Below are 19,945 nucleotides of genomic sequence, written 5' to 3'. Positions count from 1 at the left end.
TCCACTTTGGTGGCAAAAACAGGAAGGCAGATTATTATCTGAATGGCAATAGATTGGGAAAAGGGGAAGTGCAACGAGACTTGGGTGTCCTTGTGCACCAGTCGCTGAAGGTAAGCATGCAGGTGCAGCAGGCAGTTAAAAAGGCAAATGGTATGCTGGCCTTCATAGCGAGAGGATTCGAGTACAGGAACAAAGATGTCTTGCTGCCGTTGTATAGGGCCTTGGTGAGACCACACCTTGAGTATTATGTGCAGTTTTGGTCACCTTATCTGAGGAAGGATGTTCTTGCCATGGAGGGAGTGCAGCGAAGATTCACCAGACTGATACCTGGGATGGCAGGAATGACGTATGAAGAGAGATTGGGTCAATTAGGCTTATATTCGCTAGAGTTTAGAAGAATGAGAGGGGATCTCATTGAAACGTATAAAATTCTAAAGACTAGGTGCAGGAAGGCTGTTCCTGATGGTGGAGTAGTCCAGAACCAGGAGTCACAGTCTAAGGATAAGGGGTAATCCATTTAGGACAGAGATGAGGAGGAATTTCTTTACCCAGAGAGTGGTGAACCTGTGGAATTCTCTACCACAGAAGGCAATTGAGGCCAATTCATTAAATATATTCAAGAAGGAGTTAGATATATTTCTTAAGGCTAAGGGGAACAAGGGATATGGGGAGAAAGCAGGGAGAGGGTACTGAATTTGGATGATCAGCCATGGTCGTATTGAATGGCGGAGCAGGCTCGAGGGGCCGAATGGCCTACTCCTGCTCCTATCTTCTATGTTTCTATGTAATCTGTCCTCATAGGACAATTCCCCCATCCCAGGAACCAGTCTGGTGAACCTTCGTTGCACTCCCTCTATGGCAAGTATATCCTTCCTTAGGTAAGGAGACCAACACTACACAATACACATCAGAAGGCTGGCTATTGTTGCTGTGACAATGAGACTGTGGCAGCTAATATGAAAATAAAACTCTGGATGCAAGTACATCCCTCAATTATAGATTGACAACCCTTAAGTACCTAGCGAATCCAGTAAACTTAAATATTATCTGCAGGAAAGTTAAAATCATTGCACAGTATAGTATGTATTCTGCCACTGGAGAAGAAAGGCCGTGATATTTTTTCTCTTTCAGTTAAATACTTTATTATCTTTTAAAACACGTCCAAGATACACAGAGCACAGTTTATACATAAACAGGTATTTTTCTTGCTTTAGGGTAATCTTTCCATTTTCCCATTCTGATTTTTCTTTTTCCACTTTCATGGCGTCAGTCTTTTATTAGTTTTGACTTTTTGTTCTTGCACACGATCCAATATATTATTGTTTTTAAATCTATATATTATTAAAATATGTCTGTGCATACTTTGCACAACTTGACTTCTAATAGTCATGCTTTTGTCACAATTCGTTTGGAATAATGACTAAATTTATCCATTAAAATGCCTTTTGTGCCTCTTAATGCAATTATTAAAGATTTTACTTGATGGCTGAGCCTCTTTTTGAACTTGGCTTTTGCCTAGCTTTGTGATTGTTAGGTGAATGCAGATTGTTCGGTCTGAACATGTGCAGTTGACTTAATTTCCCATGATACATCAGTAACTGTCAGCTGAGCTAATGGAATATTTTTCTTTAGTTGCTAGCAGTTTTTGTTCAGACATTTTTCAAAATTATCTGAAGAAAAGTGAGCAACCAGAATGATTAAGGGAATGGAGGGATTGGATTATGAGGAGCGATTATGTAAATTGGGTATGTTCTCAGGGGGAAAAGATTAAGAGGTGATCTAATTGCTATTTTTAGGATTCTAAAGTGACTAGATAATGTACATCATGACAAGCTATTTCACCTTGTCCATAACGGTAGAACCAGAGGACATGGCCTGCGCTTGAAGGGAGATAAGTTTAAAACCAATCTGCGGAAACAATATTTCAGTGACCGAGTGGTCAATCTATGGAACAGACTCCCCTAGGGAGATGGCGGAAGCAATTAGTATTGATTCATTCAAATGCAAATTCAGAAAGTAACATTTTGGGATACAGTATTGGAGTAATTTGAGAGAGGGCGTTGTAAGTGTAGCATGCTTGGGAGGAAAAAGGTGACTTTGGACCTATGAGGGTTCCCAAAGTTCTCCACCACTGGCGTGAGCTTCAGAAAGCATATTAAGTTGAAAGAGACAATTTCTTTCCTCATCCTAATTTTAATTGATTTTTTTAAATAAAAGCAAATTTTGAAGCAAACAGAATGACTCTAATTATCTTACCTACATTACTTTAACAGTTAGAAAATGTAAATATTCTAATTGCTAGCGTCTGTGCGAGAGACAGTGATATAGATAAACACAGCCTGGGGTGGGTGAGGAATAAGCAAACAGCGTCTTTTCTCTTCCTAATTTAATAACTTTAAAAAACACAATTAAGTTGAATTTTGAAAGCAAACAAAACCTCTAAATTAAGAAATAAGCATGGGGACTGAGAGCATGATTTAAATTTGGATTTAAAAAGCAAATACCAACTGTTTTGGAATCAGATGTGGACCCACTCTTCGCACAAAAGATCCTTGCACTTTTCTAATTAATGTATACAACACGGTGGAGCCACACCAAAGATTACTTTGTACTGCACTAACAGTTCTTGCAACTCTTTAGCTCAATATTCCGGGGGTATAGAATCTTCAGGCGAGACATAGAAACATAGAAGATAGGAGCAGGAGTAGACCATTCGGCCCCTCGAGCCTGCTCCGCCATTCAATGAGATCATGGCTGATCATCCAAATTCAGTACCTTGTTCCTGCCTTCTCTCCATATCCCTTGATCCCTTTAGCCTTAAGAAATATATCCAACTCCTTCTTGAAAAGATTTAATGAATTGGCCTCTACTGCCTTCTTTGGCAGAGAATTCCACAGGTTCACCACTCTTTGGGTGAAAATATTCCTCCTCATCTCAGTCCTAAATGGCTTACCCCTTATCCTTAGACTGTGACCCCTGGTTCTGGACTCCCCGACCATCGGGAACATCCTTCCAGCATCTCGTCTGTCTAGTCCTGTTGGAATTTTATAAGTTTCGATGAGATCCCCTCTCATTCTTCTAAACTCCAGCGAGTACAAGCCCAATCGACCCAATCTCTCCTCATACGTCATTCCTGCCATCCCAGGTATCAGCCTGGTGAATCTTCGCTGCACTCCTTCCATGGCAAGAACATCCTTCCTCAGATAAGGCGACCAAAACTGCACACAATACTCAAGATGTAGTCATACCAAGGCCCTGTACAACTGCAGCAAGACATCCTTGGTCCTGTACTCAAACCCTCTCGCTACGAAGGCCAACATACCATTTGCCTTCTTAACCGCCTGCTGCACCTGCATGCTTACTTTCAGCGACTGGTGCACAAGGACGCTCAGGTCTCGTTGCACTTCCCCTTCTCCCAATCTATTGCCATTCAGATAATAATCTGCCTTCCTGTTTTTGACTCCAAAATGGATAACCTCGCATTTATCCACGTTATATCGCATCTGCCATGCTTCTGCCCAATCACCCAACCTGTCCAAATCATACTGGAGTTTCTCGGCATCCTCCTCACAGCACACACGCCCACCCAGCTTTGTGTCGTCTGCAAACTTGGAGATATTATATCTAGTTCCCTTGCCCAGATCATTAATATATATTGTGAATAGCTGGGGTCCAAGGACCAATCCCTGCGGTACCCCACTAGTCACTGCCTGCCACTCGGAAAAAGAGCCGTTTATTCCAACTCTTTGCTTTCTGTCTGCCAACCAGTTCTCTATCCAAGTCAATACCTTGCCCCCAATCCCATGTGCCTTAATTTTACACACTAATCTCTTATGCGGGACCTTATCGAAAGCCTTTTGAAAATCCAAATACACCACATCCACTGGTTCTCCCTTATCTATTTTACCAGTTACATCCTCAAAAAATTCCAGCAGATTAGTCAAGCACGATTTACCTTTTGTAAAGGGGGGTGTAAAAGAGGAGGGGTGTCGCAATATTAATCAAGGAGTCAATTACTGCAGTGAGGGATGATATCTTTGCAGGTTCCTCTAATGAGGCCATATGGGTAGAACTTAAAAACAAAAAGGGGGCAAGCACTTTGCTGGGAGTGTACTATAGGCCCCCAAACACTCAGGGGAAGATAGAGGAACAGATATGTAGGCAAATCTCAGAAGTGTAGAAATAATAGGGTAATAATAGTAGGGGATTGCAACTTCCCCAATATTAACTGGGGTAGTCAGAGTGTGAAAGGCTTAAAGGGTGCGGAATTCTTAAAGTGCATCCAGGAGAGCTTTTTGAGCCAGCTTGTAGAAAGTCCTACAAGAGAGGGTGCAGTACTGGACCTAATTCTAGAGAATGTAGCCGGGAAAGTGGTAGAAGCGTTAGTAGGAGAGCATTTTGGTGACAGTGACCATAATTCGGTGAGAGTTAAGGTAGTCATGGAAAAGGACAAAGATGGACCGGAAATAAAGGTTCTAAATTGAGGAGGGCCGATTTTAATATGATAGGGCAGGATCTGGCCAAAGTGGACTGGGATCAGCTACTTGTAGGAAAATCCACATCAGAGCAGTGGGAGTCATTCAGAAAGGAACTAGAGAGTGTACAGCGCCAACATGTTGGTCCCACCCTTGACCTTTACGGGAACAAGTCCAGGGAACCCTGGATGTCAAGGGATATACAAGAATGGATTCGGAAAAAAAGGGAGGCTTTTGGCAGATACAAAGGACTAAAAACAGTGGATGCCCCAGAGGAGTATAGAAAGTGCAGGGGGGTACTTAAAAAAAGAAATTAGGAGAGCGAAGAGGGGGCATGAAAAAACACTGGCGGGCAAAATAAAGGAAAATCCCAAGGTATTTTATGTATATTAAGGGCAAAAGGATAACCAGGGAAAGAGTAGGGTCCATTAGGGACCAAAGTGGCAATCTGTGTGTAGAGCTGGAAGATGTAGGTGAGGTTTTAAATGAATATTTTGCATCTGTTCACTATGGAGAAGGACGATGTAGACACAGAAATCAGGCAGGGAAATTGTGATATACTTGAACAAATTAGCACTGAGAGGGAGGAGGTACTAGCGGTTTTAGCAGGCTTAAAATTGGATAAATCCCCAGGCCCAGACGGGATGTATCCCAGGCTGCTGTGTGAGGCAAGGGAGGAAATTGCAGGGGCTCTGACAGAAATTTTCAGAACCTCTCTAGCCACAGGGGAGGTGCCAGGGAATTGGAAGACAGCTAATGTAGTACAGGTTGAGCGTCCCAAATCCCGAGTTCCGGAATCCGGGACGATTGGTGGCAGGGGTCCGGAATCCGTAAAATGTTCCGGAATCTGGACACCCTGAGGGAGGCTTACCAAACGCAACCTGGGCCCAGGCATTTCCGGACTTGGCACGTGTTTCTGCTGTCCGAAGTCCAGAAATATCCCAACATGGGCTCAGGCGTTTACGTAATTCGGACATCAGAAACACGTTCCGAAGTCCGGAAAAACCCAAAAACCAGCTCGACCTCAGTCCCGAGGTTGCCGGATTCAGGACACTCAACCTGTACCATTATTCAAGAAGGGTAGTAGTGATAAACCAGGGAATTACAGGCCAGTGAGTCTAACATCAGTGGTAGGGAAATTACTGGAAAAAATTCTGAGGGACAGAATTAGTCTCCACTTGGAGAGGCAAGGATTAATCAAGGATAGTCAGCATGGCTTTGTCAGGGGAAGATCATGTCTAACCAATTTGATTGAATTTTGAGAGGGGGTGACGAGGTGTGTGGATGAGGGTAGTGCAGTTGATGTAGTCTACATGGACTTCAGTAAGGCTTTTGACAAAATCCTGCATGGGAAACTCGTCAAGAAGGTAAGAGCCCATGGGATCCAGGGCAATTTGGCACATTGGATCCAAAATTGGCTTAGTGGCAGGAGGCAGAGGGTGATGGTCGAAGGTTGTTTTTGTGACTGGAAGCCTGTGTCCAGTGGTGTATCACAGGGATTGCTGCTGGGTCCTTTGCTGTTTGTAGTGTACATTAATGATTTAGAATAGACAGGGCTTGATGGCCGGTGTGGACACGATGGGCCAAAGGGGCCTCTTTCGGTGCTGTATAACTATGAATGTAGGAGGTATGAGCAGTAAGTTCGCAGATGACACGAAAATTGGTGGAGTGGTACATAGCGAGGAGGGAAGCCGCAGGCTACAGGACGATATAGACGGGTTGATCAGATGGGCAGAACAGTGGCAAATGGAATTTAACCCTTAAAAGTGTGAGGTGATGCATTTTGGGAGGACTAACAAGGCAAGGGAATACACAATGAATGGTAAGACCCTAGGAAGGACAGAGGATCAGAGGGACCTTGGTGTGCATGTACATAGATCCCTGAAGGCAGCAGGACAGGTAGATAAGGTGGTTAAGAAGGCATATGGGATACTTGCCTTCATTAGTCGAGGCATAGAATATAAGAGCAGGGAGGTTATGATGGGGCTGTACAAAACGCTAGTTAGGCCACAGCTGGAATCCAGTGTGCAGTTCTGGTCGCCACACTATAGGAAGGATGTGATTGTATTAGCGGGGGTGCAGAGGGGATTCACCAGGATGTTACCTGGGCTGGAGCGTTTCAGCTATGAAGAGAGACTGGACAGGCTGGGGTTGTTTTCCTTAGAGCAGAGAAGGCTGAGGGGGGACCTGATTGAGATGTACAAAATTATGAGGGGCATAGATAGGGTAGATAGAAAGGAACTTTTCCCCTTAGTAGAGGGGTCAATAACCAGGAGGCATAGTTTCAAGGTAAGGGGCAGGAGGTTTAGAGGGGATTTGAGGAAAAACTTTTTCACCCAGAGGGTGGTTGAAATCAGGAACTCACTGCCTGAAAGGGTGGTAGAGGCAGGAACCCTCACAACATTCAAGAAGCATTTAGATGAGCACTTGAAACGCCATAGCATACAAGGCTACGGACCAAGTGCTGGAAAATGGGATTAGAATAGATAGGGCTTGATGGCCGGCGCAGGCATAATGGGCCTCTTTCTGTGCTGTATAACTCTATGACTCTACTTCCATTTGCTATCCGAAAACAGGTCCCCCACAAAGAGATGCTTTAAAAGCTTTGCTTGACAGTCTATCTCAATCTCAAATTCCTAGCCAAGGATGCTGGTAACCAGAAAGAGTGTCTCAATTACACATATTTCCAAGAGTTTTGTGGTGTACATAATGTTATCGTCAAGCATGCAATAAGTAATAAACAAGTAATTAACCTTAAAAACCCACTTTCTTAAAATGTTTTAAGCCATAAATCTTACCAAATTTGACCAGATGCAAATAGAAAATATGGTATATTGCGATTGAAATACTATTTAAGCAACTTTTGCATTGAACATTAGTACAATCTCTTGCCACTTTTATTATTCAGTTGACTTTCTGTTACATAAGTATCACATACAATGAGAATCTATCAACTATCCTCCATTATAGTCCACTTCTCACTAAGAGATGTTGTTCATCAAAATAAACTGTACATGCCACTCATAATACTTGCATTTATATAGTACTTTATCACATTGAAACATATCAAAAGTGTTTCAGAAATTAATTACTTTTGAAATGTTGTAATTGTTAAGTAGGCAAATATGGCAAATATTCTGCAGCAGCATCTCTCAAATAGCAATTAAATGAATGTCCAGTTATTTTTTTGTGGGGTTGGTTGAGTCAAGTAGGTTAATCAAGAAACTGGCAGCATTCCCTGTTCTTCAAATAGTGCCCTGGGATTTACAACATTCATCTAAACAACCAAAACTGGCAGATGAGATGATGATTTAAATGTTTCATTCAAATCACCTCCATGAATGTAGCACTCCCTCAGTTCTGCAGTGTCAGCTCAAGCTTCTGGTAAGGGTCCTTAAAGCAAAACCTTCTGAACGACACCATCCTGCAATTATATAGCGCCTTTACTGTAAAGAACATTCCAAGGTGCTTCACACATGGGGTAAAGACCTAGTGGCAAGAGGAGGTAAGTAGCACGGAGTCCAGTTCTATGGAGTACTGTTTCTACAGAGTACTAAACTCAGGAGTTTGGTGAGTGAGGGAATTCGGTGAGGTGGGGATAAGAGGTGCTGCTTGATACATTAAAAATATATAAACAACTAGGGTTAAATTAGGACAGTGGGCTAAGTTATAGTAAAGACCTAAAGCATATAACTATATTTAAGAAATGAAACAAGGTTATTACCTAGATTAAAAACTATTAATAGACAATTGAGTATTTCAAAACTTGAAAACCTAATTAGTTAAATAAAATACAATAGAGATGGCAGGGCAGATGATGTGTTGCAGCTGTAGCATGTGGGAGCTGGTGGACCCCAGTGTGATCCACAGCAACCACATCTGCAGTTAAGTGTCTGCAGCTCAAGGAACTTCGGCGCAGAGTTGATGAGCTGGAGTCCGAGCTTTGGACACTGCAATACATCAGGGAGAGAGAAAGTTACCTGGACACTTTGTTCCAGGAGGCAGTCACACCCCTTAGGTTAAATACTTCAGATTTGGTCCGTGGTCAGGGACAGGAGGGTTTGACTACGAGTGAGGCAGGTATGGGGATCCAGAAGGTAGCATTGGCGGAGCCTCAGCCCTTGCACTTGTCCAACAGGTACGAGATTCTTGCAGCTTGTGTGGACGAGAGCAGGGACTGCAGGGAGGATGAACAAACTGACCACAGCACCGTGGTACAGGGGGCCAGTCAAGTTGGGGGAGTAAAAAGGAACGTAGTAGTGGTAGGGGACAGTATAGTTAGGGGGATAGATACTGTTCTCTGCAGCCAAGAGCATGAGTCCCGAAGGCTGTGTTGCCTGCCAGGGTTAAGGACATCTCCTCGGGGCTGTAAAGGAACTTGGAGTGGGAGGGGAAGGATCCAGTTGTCGTGGTCCACGTAGGTACCAACGACATAGGTAGGATTTAAGAAAGAGGTTCTGCTGAGGGAGTATGAGCAGCTAGGGGCTAAATTAAAAAGCAGAACCACAAAGGTAATAATCTCTGGGTTATGACCTGAGCCACGAGCAAATTGGCATAGGGTAAATAAGATCAGAGTTGAATGCGTGGCTCAAGGATTGGTGTGGGAGAAATGGGATTCGATTCATGGGGCACTGGCACCAATACTGGGGAAAGGGGGAGCTGTTCCGTTGGGACGGGCTTCACTTGAACTGTGCTGGGACCAGTGTCCTGTCAAATCGAATAACTAGGGCTGTAGATAAGGCTTTAAACTAAGGAGGGTTCAGGTGAGGGGAAACTTAGAAAGTTAAAGAGAAAGGACAAGGCAATAGTGCAGGGTAGCGATAGGGGTAATGATAACCAGAGTGTGACAGGAAGGGACAAGCATAAGAGTGCACCGGCAAATAGGGTCAGAGTAGGGAAAAATGGTAAAAAGACAAAATTAAAGGCTCTTTATCTGAATGCACACAGCATTCGTAAGAAGATAGATGAGTTGACGGCACAAAGAGAAATAAATGGGTATGATCTGATAGCCATTACAGAGACGTGGTTACAAGGTGACGAAGGCTAGGAACTGAAAATTCAGGGTATTTGACATTTCGGAAGGATAGGCAGAAAGGAAAGGGAGGTGGGGTAGCTCTGTTAATAAAGGACGAGATCAGAGCAATGGTGAGAAATGATCTTGGCTCGGAAGGTCAAGATGTAGAATCGGTTTGGGTGGAGATCAGAAATAATAAGGGAAAGAAGTCACTGGTGGGAGTAGTCTATAGGACCCCTAACAGTAGCTACACTGCAGGACAGAGTATAAATCAAGAAATAATGGGGGCTTGTAAGAAAGGTACTGCAATAATCGTGGGCGATTTTAATCTTCATACAGATTGGACAAATCAAATTGGCAAAGGTAGCCTTGAGGACGAGTTCTTAGAGTGTATTCAGGACAGTTTCTTAGAACAATACGTTGTGGAACTAACCAGGGAGCAGGCTATTTTAGATCTGGTAATATGTAATGAGACAGGATTAATTAATGATCTCATAGTAAAGGATCCTCTCAGGAAGAGTGATCATAACATGATAAACTGCATGTGAAATTCTGAGGGTGAGAAACTTGGGTCTGAAACTAGTGTCTTAAACTTAAATAAAGGCAATTACAAGGGTATGAAAACAGAGTTGGCTAAAGTGGACTGGGAAAATAGATTAAAAGGTAAGACAGTAGATAAGCAGTGGCAGACTTTTAAGGAGATATTTCATAACTCTCAACAAAGATATATTCCAGTGAGAAAGAAAGGCTCTACGAGAAGGATGAACCATCCGTGGCTTACAAAGGAAGTTAAGGAGGGTATCAAATTGAAAGAAAAGGCATACAATATTACGAAGATTAGCGGTAGGCCAGAAGATTAGGAAATGTTTAGAAACTTGCAAAGGATGACTAAAAAAAATAGAGGGAGAAAATAGATTATGAGAGAAACCTAGCAAGAAATATAAAAACAAGACAGTAAGAGCTTCTACAAGTATATAAAAAGGAAGAGACTGGGGAATTAATAATGGAAAACAAGGAAATGGCAGAGACTTTGAACAAATATTTTGCATCTCAGTAGGAGACACTAAAAGCATCCCAATAATCGTGGAAAATCAAGGGGCAAAGGGGAAGGAGGAACTTAAAACAATCACTATCACTAGAGAAAAAGGTACTAGGCAAACTAATGGGACTAAAGGCTGACAGGTCCCCTGGACCTGATGGCCTGCATCCTGGGGTCTTAAAAGAAGTGGCTGCAGAGATAGTGGATGCATTGGTTGGAAGCTTCCAAAATTCCCATGGCTCTGGAAAGGTCCCAGTGGATTGGAAAACTGCAAATGTAATGCCCATGTTCAAGAAAGGAGGGAGACAGAAAGCAGGAATTTATAGGCCAGTTAATCTAACATATGTCATTGGGAAAATGCTGGAATCCAGTATTAAGGAAGTAGTAGCAGGACATTAAGAAAATCATAATACAATCAAGCAGAGTCAATATGGTTTTATGAAAGGGAAATTGTGTTTGACAAATTTATTAAAGTTCTTTGAGGATGTAACAAGCAGGGTGGATAAAGGGGAACCAGTAGATGTCATGTATTTGGATTTCCAAAAAGCATTCGATAAGGTGCCACATAAAATGTTACTACACAAGAGCTCACGGGGTTAGGGGTAATATATTAGCATGGATAGAGAATTAGCTAACTAACAGAAAACTGAGAGTCAGGATAAATGGCTCATTTTCAGGTTGGCAAACTGTAACTAGTGCCACAGGAATCAGTGCTGGGGCCTCAACTATTTACAATCTATATTAAGGACTTGGATGAAGGGACCGAGTGTACTGTAGCCAAATTTGCTGATGATACAAAAATAGGTGGGAAAGCAAGTTGCGAGGTGGGAAAGCAAGTTGTGAGGAGGACACAAAGCGTCTGCAAAGGGATATAGATAGGTTGTGAGTGGGCAAAAATTTGGCAGATGGAGTATAATGTGGGAAAATGGGAGGTTATCCACTTTGGTAGGAAGAATAGAAAAGCAAAATATTATTTAAATGGAGAGAGACTACAGACTGTTAGAAAGTGGCAAATGTGACACCATTGTTCAAGAAAGGGTGTAAGGACAATCCTAGTAACTACAGGCTGATCAGGTAAACATCAGTGGTGGGTAAAGTTTTAGAAACAATAATCAAGGAAAAAATTAACGGGCACTTGGAGAGGTTTAAGCTAATTAAGGAGAGCCATCACTGATTTGTAAAAGGCAGATCGTGTTTGACTAATCTAATTGAATTTTTTGACTAAGTAACAGGAGGGATTGATGAAGGGAATGCAATGGATGTTGTCTACATGGATTTTAGGAATGCGTTTGGCAAAGTACCACATAGAAGGCTGGTTAACAAAATTGAGGCTCATGCAATAGGTGGGTCAGTGGCAGCAGGATAGAAAACAGCGAGTTGTGGTAAATGGCTATTTTTCAGACTGGTGGACAGTAGACAATGGTGTTCCCCAAGGGTCAGTGCTGGGGCCACTGATTTTTGAGATATATATATAAATGACCTGGATATTGGAATACAGAGTAGAATTTCTAAATTTGCCAATGACACCAAACTTAGGGGGGTGACAAACAGTGAGGATGCTACCAATTGACTGCAGCAGGACATAGAAATGCTAGCAGAATGGGCAGATGGAATTTAATATAGGGAAGTGTGAGGTGATGCATTTTGGCAGAAGGAACAGGGAGAGGCAATATACACACTTAATGGCACAGTTTTAAAGAGTGTGCAGCGACAGAGGAACCTGGGAGTTCATGTGCATAGGTCCCTGAAGGTGGCAGGACATATTGAGAGAGTAGTTAGCAAAGCATATGGGATCTTGGGCTTCATAAATAGAAGTATTGAGTACAAAAGTAGAGAAGTTATGCTGAACCTTTATAAAGCACTGGTTAGGCCACAACTGGAGTATTGCGTCCAGTTCTGGTCACCACACTTTAGGAAGGATGTGAAGGCCCGAGAGGGTGCAGAGGAGATTTACCAGAATGGTTCCGGGGGTGGGGGATCTTAGCTACAAGGGCAGGTTGGAGAAGCTGGATTTGTTTTCATGAGAGTAAAGGAGGTTGAGGGGTGATTTTATAGAGGTGTACAAGATTATGACGGGTTTGGATAGGCTAGACGGGAAAAGGCTGTTCCCACTAGTTGATGGTACAAGAATTAGGGGACACAGATTTAAGGTTTTGGGCAAGAGATACAGGGGGGATGTGAGGAAAAACTTTTTTACGCAGTGAGTGGTGAGGACCTGGAACTCGCTGCCGACGGAAGTTGTGGAAGCGGAGACACTGAATGTTTTCAAGGGGAGACTGGATAGGCACTTGAGGGAAATAAACTTGCAGGGCTACAGGGATAGAGCGGGGGAATGGGACTGACTGGATCGCTCCACAGAGAGCCAGCACGGACTCGATGGGCCGAATGGCCTCCTTCTGTGCCATTATGACTATGACTCTAATGCTGGGGTACAGAGGGATCTGAGTGTCCTCGTACATGAAACACAAAGTTGGCATGCAGGTACAGCAAGTAATTAGGAAGGCAAATGGAATGTTGGCCTTTATTGCAAGGGGGATGGAGTATCAAAGTAGGGAAGTCTTGTTACAACTGTACAGGGCGTTGGTGAGACCACACCTAGAGTACTGCGTACAGTTTTGGTCTCCTTATTTAAGGAGGGATATACTTGCATTGGAGGCAGTTCAGAGAAGGTTCACTAGGTTAATTCCTGGGTTGAAGGGGTTGGCTTATGAGGAAAGGTTGAGCAAGTTAGGCCTATACTCATTGGAGTTTAGAAGAATAAGAGGTGATCTTATTGAAACATGTAAGATTCTGAGGGGTCTTGACAGGGTAGATGCTGAGAGGATGTTTCCCCTCGTGGGGGAATCGAGAACTCGGGGGCATAGTTTCAGAATAAGGGGTCGCCCATTTAAGATGGAGATGTGGAGGAATTTCTTCTCTCAGAGGGTCATGAATCTTTGGAATTCTCTGCACCAGAGAGCTGTGGGGCTGAGTCATTGAATATATTCAAGGCTGAGAGATTTTTGAACTACAGGGGAGTCGAGGGTTATGGGGAACAAGCAGAAAAGTGGAGTTGAGGCCAAGATCAGATCAGCCACGATCTTATTGAATGGCAGAGCAGGCTCGAGGGGCCGAATGGCCTACTCCTGCTCCTGTTTCTTATGTTATGTTAAGAGGGCTACCATCTGAGCCAAGCTAAAACATATTCTCGATTCTGTACCTTGTTATTGATAAAAAAAACTACTGAACACACATTACTGAATAAATAGTTGTCATTGTTAAAATTAGAATGTTAGCAAAGATAACTGAACTCCTCTGAGAGCAAAATTTGTTGAACAAGGAAATGTTCATGTGGAAAAATAGCATATGGTGGCAACACAATTAAAGATTTCAGATTATGGGAGAACTACAAAAATCAAACATTGGAACAGTTTATCAAGCTAGAAGCATAAAATTACAAAGAGACATTAATAGATTAAGCGAATGGGCAAAACTGTGGCAAATGGATTTCAATGTAAGCAAATGTGATTTGATTGAAGTTTTCAAGATATTACGGGGAACTGATAGAGTAGATAGAGAGAAACTATTTTTGCTAGTTGGAGAGTCTAGGACTCGGGTGCAGAGTCTACAAATTGGAGCCAGACCTTGCAGGAGTGAAGTAAGGAAACACTTCTACACACAAAGGATGGTAGAAGTTTGGAAAACTCTTCTGCAAACGGCAATTGATGCTAGGTCAATTGTTAGTTTTAAATCTGAGATTGATATTAACGAAAGGTATTAAGGGATATTGGGCAAAGGCCATATGGAGTTAGATCACAGATCAGCCATGATCTCATTGAATGGCGGAAGATGCTCGAGGGACTAAATGGCCTACTCCTGTTCTCATCAAGTAACTTGAATCCAGGGACTATACTTAAGCAGTTTAACACACTCCCAAATACCAGTTTAAATAATTGTGATGATTTGACATTTTGATTGCGATGGTGAATTTGCTTATGTAGCCATATATTGAAAACATGGGCACACATTTGGAGAGGGTGCAGAGGAGATTTACTAGAATGATACCAGGGATGAGGGACTTCAGTTACGTGGAGAGACGATAGAAGCTGAGATTATTCTCCTTAAGAGCAGAGAAGGTTAAGGGGAGATTTAAGTGGTGTTCAAAATTAAGCATTTTGATACAGTAAATAAGGAGAAACCGTTTCTAGTGGCAGGAGGGTCAGTTACCAGAGGACACAGAATTAAGATAATTGGCAAAAGAACCAAAGGGGAGATGAGGAGAATTTTTTTTTTTAACACATTGTTATGATCTGGAATTCACTGCCTGAAAGGGTAGTAACTTTTGAAAGGGAATTGGATATATGCTTGCAAGGAAAAATTTACAGGGCTGTGGGGAAAGAGCAGGGGAGTGGGACTCATGGAAACCCTGGTTCAATAAGGAGTGCAGAAGAGCATGCCAGGAGCAACACCAGGTGTACCTAAAAATGAGGTGTCAACCTGGGGTAGCTGCAACACAGGACGACATGCATGCTAAAAAGTGGAAACAGCATGCTATAGACAGGGCTAAGCAATCCCACAATCAACGGATCAGCTCAAAGCTCTGCAGTTCTGCCACATCCAGTCATGAATGGTGGTGGACCATTAAACAACTAACGGGAGGAGAAGGCTCCATGAATATCCCCATCCTCAATGATGGTGGAGCCTAGCACATGAGTGCAAAAGACAAGGCTGAAGTATTTGCAACCATCTTCAGCCAGAAGTGCCGAGTGGATCATCCACATCGGCATCCTCCTGAGGTCCCCACCATCACAGAAGCCAGTCTTCAGCCAATTCGATTCACTCCACGTGATATCAAGCAACGGCTGAGCGCACTGGATACAGCAAAGGCTATGGGCCCCGACAACATCCCGGTTGTCCTGCTGAAGACTTGTGCTCCAGAACTAGCCATGCCTCTAGCCAAGCTGTTCCAGTACAGCTACAACACTGGCATCTATCCGACAATGTGGAAAACTGCCCAGGTATGTCCTGTCCACAAAAAGCAGGACAAATCCAATCCGGCCAATTACCGCCCCATCAGTCTACTCTCAATCATCAGCAAAGTGATGGAAGGTGTCATTGACAGTGCTATCAAGCAGCACTTAGTCACCAATAACCTGCTCACTGAAGCCCAGTTTGGGTTCTGCCAAGACCATTCCGCTCCCAACCTCATTACAGCCTTGGTCCAAACATAGACAAAGGAGCTGAATTCCAGGGGTGAGGTAGAGTGACTGCCCTTAACATCAAGGCAGCATTTGACCGAGTCTGGCATCAAGGAGCCCTAGTAAAACTGAAGTCAATGGGAATCGGGGAGGGGGAAAACTCTCCACTGGCTGGAGTCATAGCTAGCACAAAGGAAGATGGTTGTGGTGGTTGAAGGTTAATCATCACAGCCCCAGGACATCACTGCAGGAGTTCCTCAGAGCAGTGTCCTAGGCCCAACCATCTTCAGCTGCTTCATCAATGACCTTCCCTCCAACATAAGGTCAGAAATGGGGATGTTCGCTGATGACTACACAGTGTTCAGTGCCATTCACAACTCCTCAGAAAATGAAGCAGTCCGCATGCAACAAGACCTGGACGATGTTCAGGTTTGGGTTGATAAGTGGCAGGTAACATTCGTGCCACACAAGTGCCAGGCAATGACTATCTCCAACAAGCGAGAGTCCAGCCACCGCCCCTTGACATTCAACGGCATTACCACCGCTGAATCCCCTACTATCAACATCGTGGGGGTCACCATTAACCAGAAACTTATCTGGACCAGCCACATAAATACTGTGGCAACAAGAGCAGGTGAGAGGCTAGATATTCTGTGGCAAGTGTCTCACCTCCTGACTCCCCAAAGCCTTTCCACCATCTACAAGGCACAAGTAAGGAGTGTGATGGCATACTCTCCACTTGCCTGGATGAGTGCAGCTCCAACAACAGTCAAGAAGCTCGACATCATCCAGGACAAAGCAGCCCGTTTCATTGGCACCCCATCCACCATCTTAAACATTCATTCCCTCCACCACCAGCATACCATGGCTGCAGTGTGTACCATCTACAAGATGCACTGGAGCAACTCGCCAAGGCTTCTTCGGCAGCACCTCCCAAACCCGCGACCTCTACCACCTAGAAGGACAAGGGCAGCAGGCGCATGGGAACACCACCACCTCCAAGTTCCCCTCCAAGTCACACACCATCCTGACTTAGAAGTTTATTGCTGATCCTTCATTGTCGCTGGGTCAAAAACCTGGAACTCCCTCCCTAACAGTACTGCGGGAGTAACTTCACCACACGGACTGCAGCGGCTCAAGAAGGCGGCTCACCACCACCTTCTCAAGGGCAGTTAGGGATGGGGAATAAATGCTGGCCTTCCTTGCAAGCTACGTTTGCATCCCATAAACTAATAAAAAAAAATATAGCTCTTTCAAAGAGCCGGCACAGGCACGATGGACCAGATGCTTCCCCCGTGCTCTATCATTTTATCATCGGTACTTCACTAAACTTACTGAACCTTTTATGCAGAAATATTCACGTCAGTAGAAATTTTTAGATATACTAGCAAATTGCCCGTGGGGTTGCCCATGGTTAGCTGATGAATATAAGTTTTTTTTAATATATAAAATAGTTGGGAGAGAAACTTCAAAAACAGAGCCACAATTCCAAATTGTATGCAGGACTCCTTCTGTATGTTCATATGCTTACAAGGAGAGACATTGCAAAATCTTGTTATGAGTAACAAAATAGATCAGGTAGACTTAAATGTGGACCAGCCCCTCAGAAGCAGTGGCCTAAGAAGATAAGATTGAAGGAAAACCTAACAGAAATATCAGGGCACCCGATTAGAAGAGGGCAGATTTTAGATAGATAAGGAGTGAACTAGCTGAGGTAAAGTGGAAAGAAAAATTGCCACACAGGACTGTTGATTAACAAGGAGATGTTTTTAAAAAGGAGACTAACAGTGCAGAATAAATATATGCAATTAAAAAGACTACTTAAAGTTTTTGAATGCAATGGATAAATAAAGAGGTTAGACACAAATGGAAATTGAAGAAGTGCATATGGGCCTATAAGCATGATTAAAATGATAAAAATAAGAGTGAAATGAACATATAAGTAAAGAGGTTAAGAGAGGGATCAGGAAAGCAAAGAGGCAAAAATTTGATGCCAAACCAAAGAGATATTGGGACAGGTGACCAAAAGCTTGGTCAAAGAGGTAGGTTTTAAGAAGCGACTTAAAGGAGCAGGGAGAGGTATAGAGGCGGAGATGTTTAGGGAGGGAATTCCAGATATTCGTGGAATTTGGTGGGATACAAGTACTTCACAACAGTGTTTACAAAAGAGAAGAATATTGGAGAGAAGATAACTCAAGGTTAAAAGTGAGATTAGAGATCTAATAAATAAAAGGAAAATATTAGAGAAGTTAATTAAGCAAAACAAGGACAATGTGCTGAGACTTGGATACATCCAAGGTTCTGAGGGAAATGGGAGAAGACATCGCAGAGACTCTAGAAATTATACCGAGTGTGGATGTGTGCCGGATGTCTGGAGAGCAGCCAATATAATACCCATTTTCAAAAAAGACAGGACTAACCAAGGCAACAAATTTAACATCTGCATTGGGGCAAATTTTAGAATCTTTAATTTGTGATGAAATTACCAAATATCTGGAAGGGAAAATAATTACAAGTAGCCAACACAGATTTTAGAAAGGAAGATCATGCTCGACAAACCTAGAAGATTTCTTTTGAGGCGGCGACAGATTATGACGGATGTGGGAAATGCAGTGGATGTAGTGTACATGGACTTTCAGAAAGCCTTTGACAATGTGCCACAGGAGACTTTTGGAGAAGATTAAGGGGTATGGAATTGGGGAAAGGTAGCAAACTGGATTAAAAACTGGTTAGAGGGCATTAATGGCAGTTTCTCAGAGTGGTCGGAAGTGGGTAGCAGTGTTCCACAAGGTTCTGTTCAGATACATACAGTACCTGTTTTGGGGTTTCCCTACCGTACCATGCTAAACTCTGCACCAAAGTTGGTCCATGCTACATTCTGGAAGACCAACAGCATGATACATTTGGAGCTTTAAGCAAATATCTGAACACACATTAGCAATCCATCACCTTCAAGGTGTGTAACAAGGGCATCAATTGTGACCCATGATTCATCATTTTCTTTTTCAAGCTGTGGCAGTGTGGAATTCTGTTACTCAATCTATTGTAGGTTTTGCAACTGACAGTTCTTCGCAGAGTTTTGAGAGACAATAGTTATTTATTAAACAATTAATCACATTCGTTACTTTATGTTGTTTGTGTCTGTCACAATAGTATTTTAATGTTTAAATATTTTGTAGTTTATTATTCAACTATGATTTATGTTTTAAATAAATATAATTCCTATTCATACCTTTAGAAGTTCAAAATAATGCAGACAATGGTAAACAGGTGCCAGTAACAGTCTGGGAAGAACATACTGCACAGCTTCTTTGAAACCTTCACCTATTGACTGAAATGAAACATATCAATTAGTCTTGTAGAATCTAGATTACATTTTCAATTACTTGTGTAAGAGGCAGATTTTAAGCTATTTACGTTTGTGGAAATGCTCACCTGCAAGTATAATGCAGCACCTGGCTTTGATAGAAGGCTGAGAAAATGATCATGAAAGCCAGGCCGTAGTATGTCCTGTGCATAGTTTTCATATGGATCAAATGCTAACTCCTGAAAAATGTCAAATATAGCTACCTGTCAATACATTAGGAAATACATTGAATTTTTTCACTGCTGATGTAAAATATAAGGTAAAGAGTGAGTATTCTTTTTATTTTTGGGCAAGGCAAAACACCTGCAAACAGAACAAATCAATCAAACTGAAGAGCAGCTTTAAGATGATAAATCCAGAAACTAGTATTTTATGAAGGTGTGGGAATTACTCCATGTAACTTTTGGAAAAAGCTTTTGAAATAGGTCAGGAGTTCAAAGGCAACCTAGTAGAATCAACCCCCTTAACTGTACCAAATGTTTTCAAGAAACAACAATATTCAAATGCAAGAAAAACTGCAAAATTCTCCAAACTCTCTTTCAAAGGGTGATACTGTGGCAGAGCCACTGAGGGACTTTGAGCAACTGTACACAATTCCCTTTAACGAGGTTTTACTCCAACCTAAGCCTGTACCAGTCTGTTAGTGATTTCTGTGTTTGTACATACTGTTTGCATGCACGGGGCACGGTCCATTTAAGACTACGGCAAAGCGCAGGTAAACGCGATGACGTCATGCCGCTAATCACGTGACCACCCAAGCGCGGGAGAAACGTGATGACGTCATCCACGGGACCGCCCTGGCAGTCCTCGTGGAGCCTCCGACCAGCCAAGACCTGTTTTCATGGTTCTCCTGTATCGATCTCGACAAACTGT

The 19,945-nt window shown here is 42.8% G+C and overlaps 1 protein-coding gene across 1 annotated transcript in view; it reads right to left on the bottom strand.

Annotated features, from left to right (window-relative positions):
- The window catches only part of sos1 (son of sevenless homolog 1 (Drosophila)), a 144,871-nt gene that overhangs the window by 67,814 nt on the left and 57,112 nt on the right, over positions 1-19,945 (bottom strand). The window contains exons 6-7 of the mRNA XM_085977943.1: positions 19,141-19,251; positions 18,938-19,036 (exon numbers count right to left, since the gene is read on the bottom strand). Coding sequence (XP_085834069.1) covers positions 18,938-19,036; positions 19,141-19,251 — 210 coding nt within the window. The remainder of the gene's footprint in view (positions 1-18,937; positions 19,037-19,140; positions 19,252-19,945) is intronic.

This window comes from Somniosus microcephalus, chromosome 3 (assembly GCF_052327205.1).
Source record: "Somniosus microcephalus isolate GS21.2 chromosome 3, FLI_Smic_1.0, whole genome shotgun sequence".
Classification (NCBI taxonomy): Eukaryota; Metazoa; Chordata; class Chondrichthyes; order Squaliformes; family Somniosidae; genus Somniosus; species Somniosus microcephalus.
Note: the sequence above shows the minus strand (reverse complement) of the source record. Positions and strands in the feature narration are given on the sequence as shown.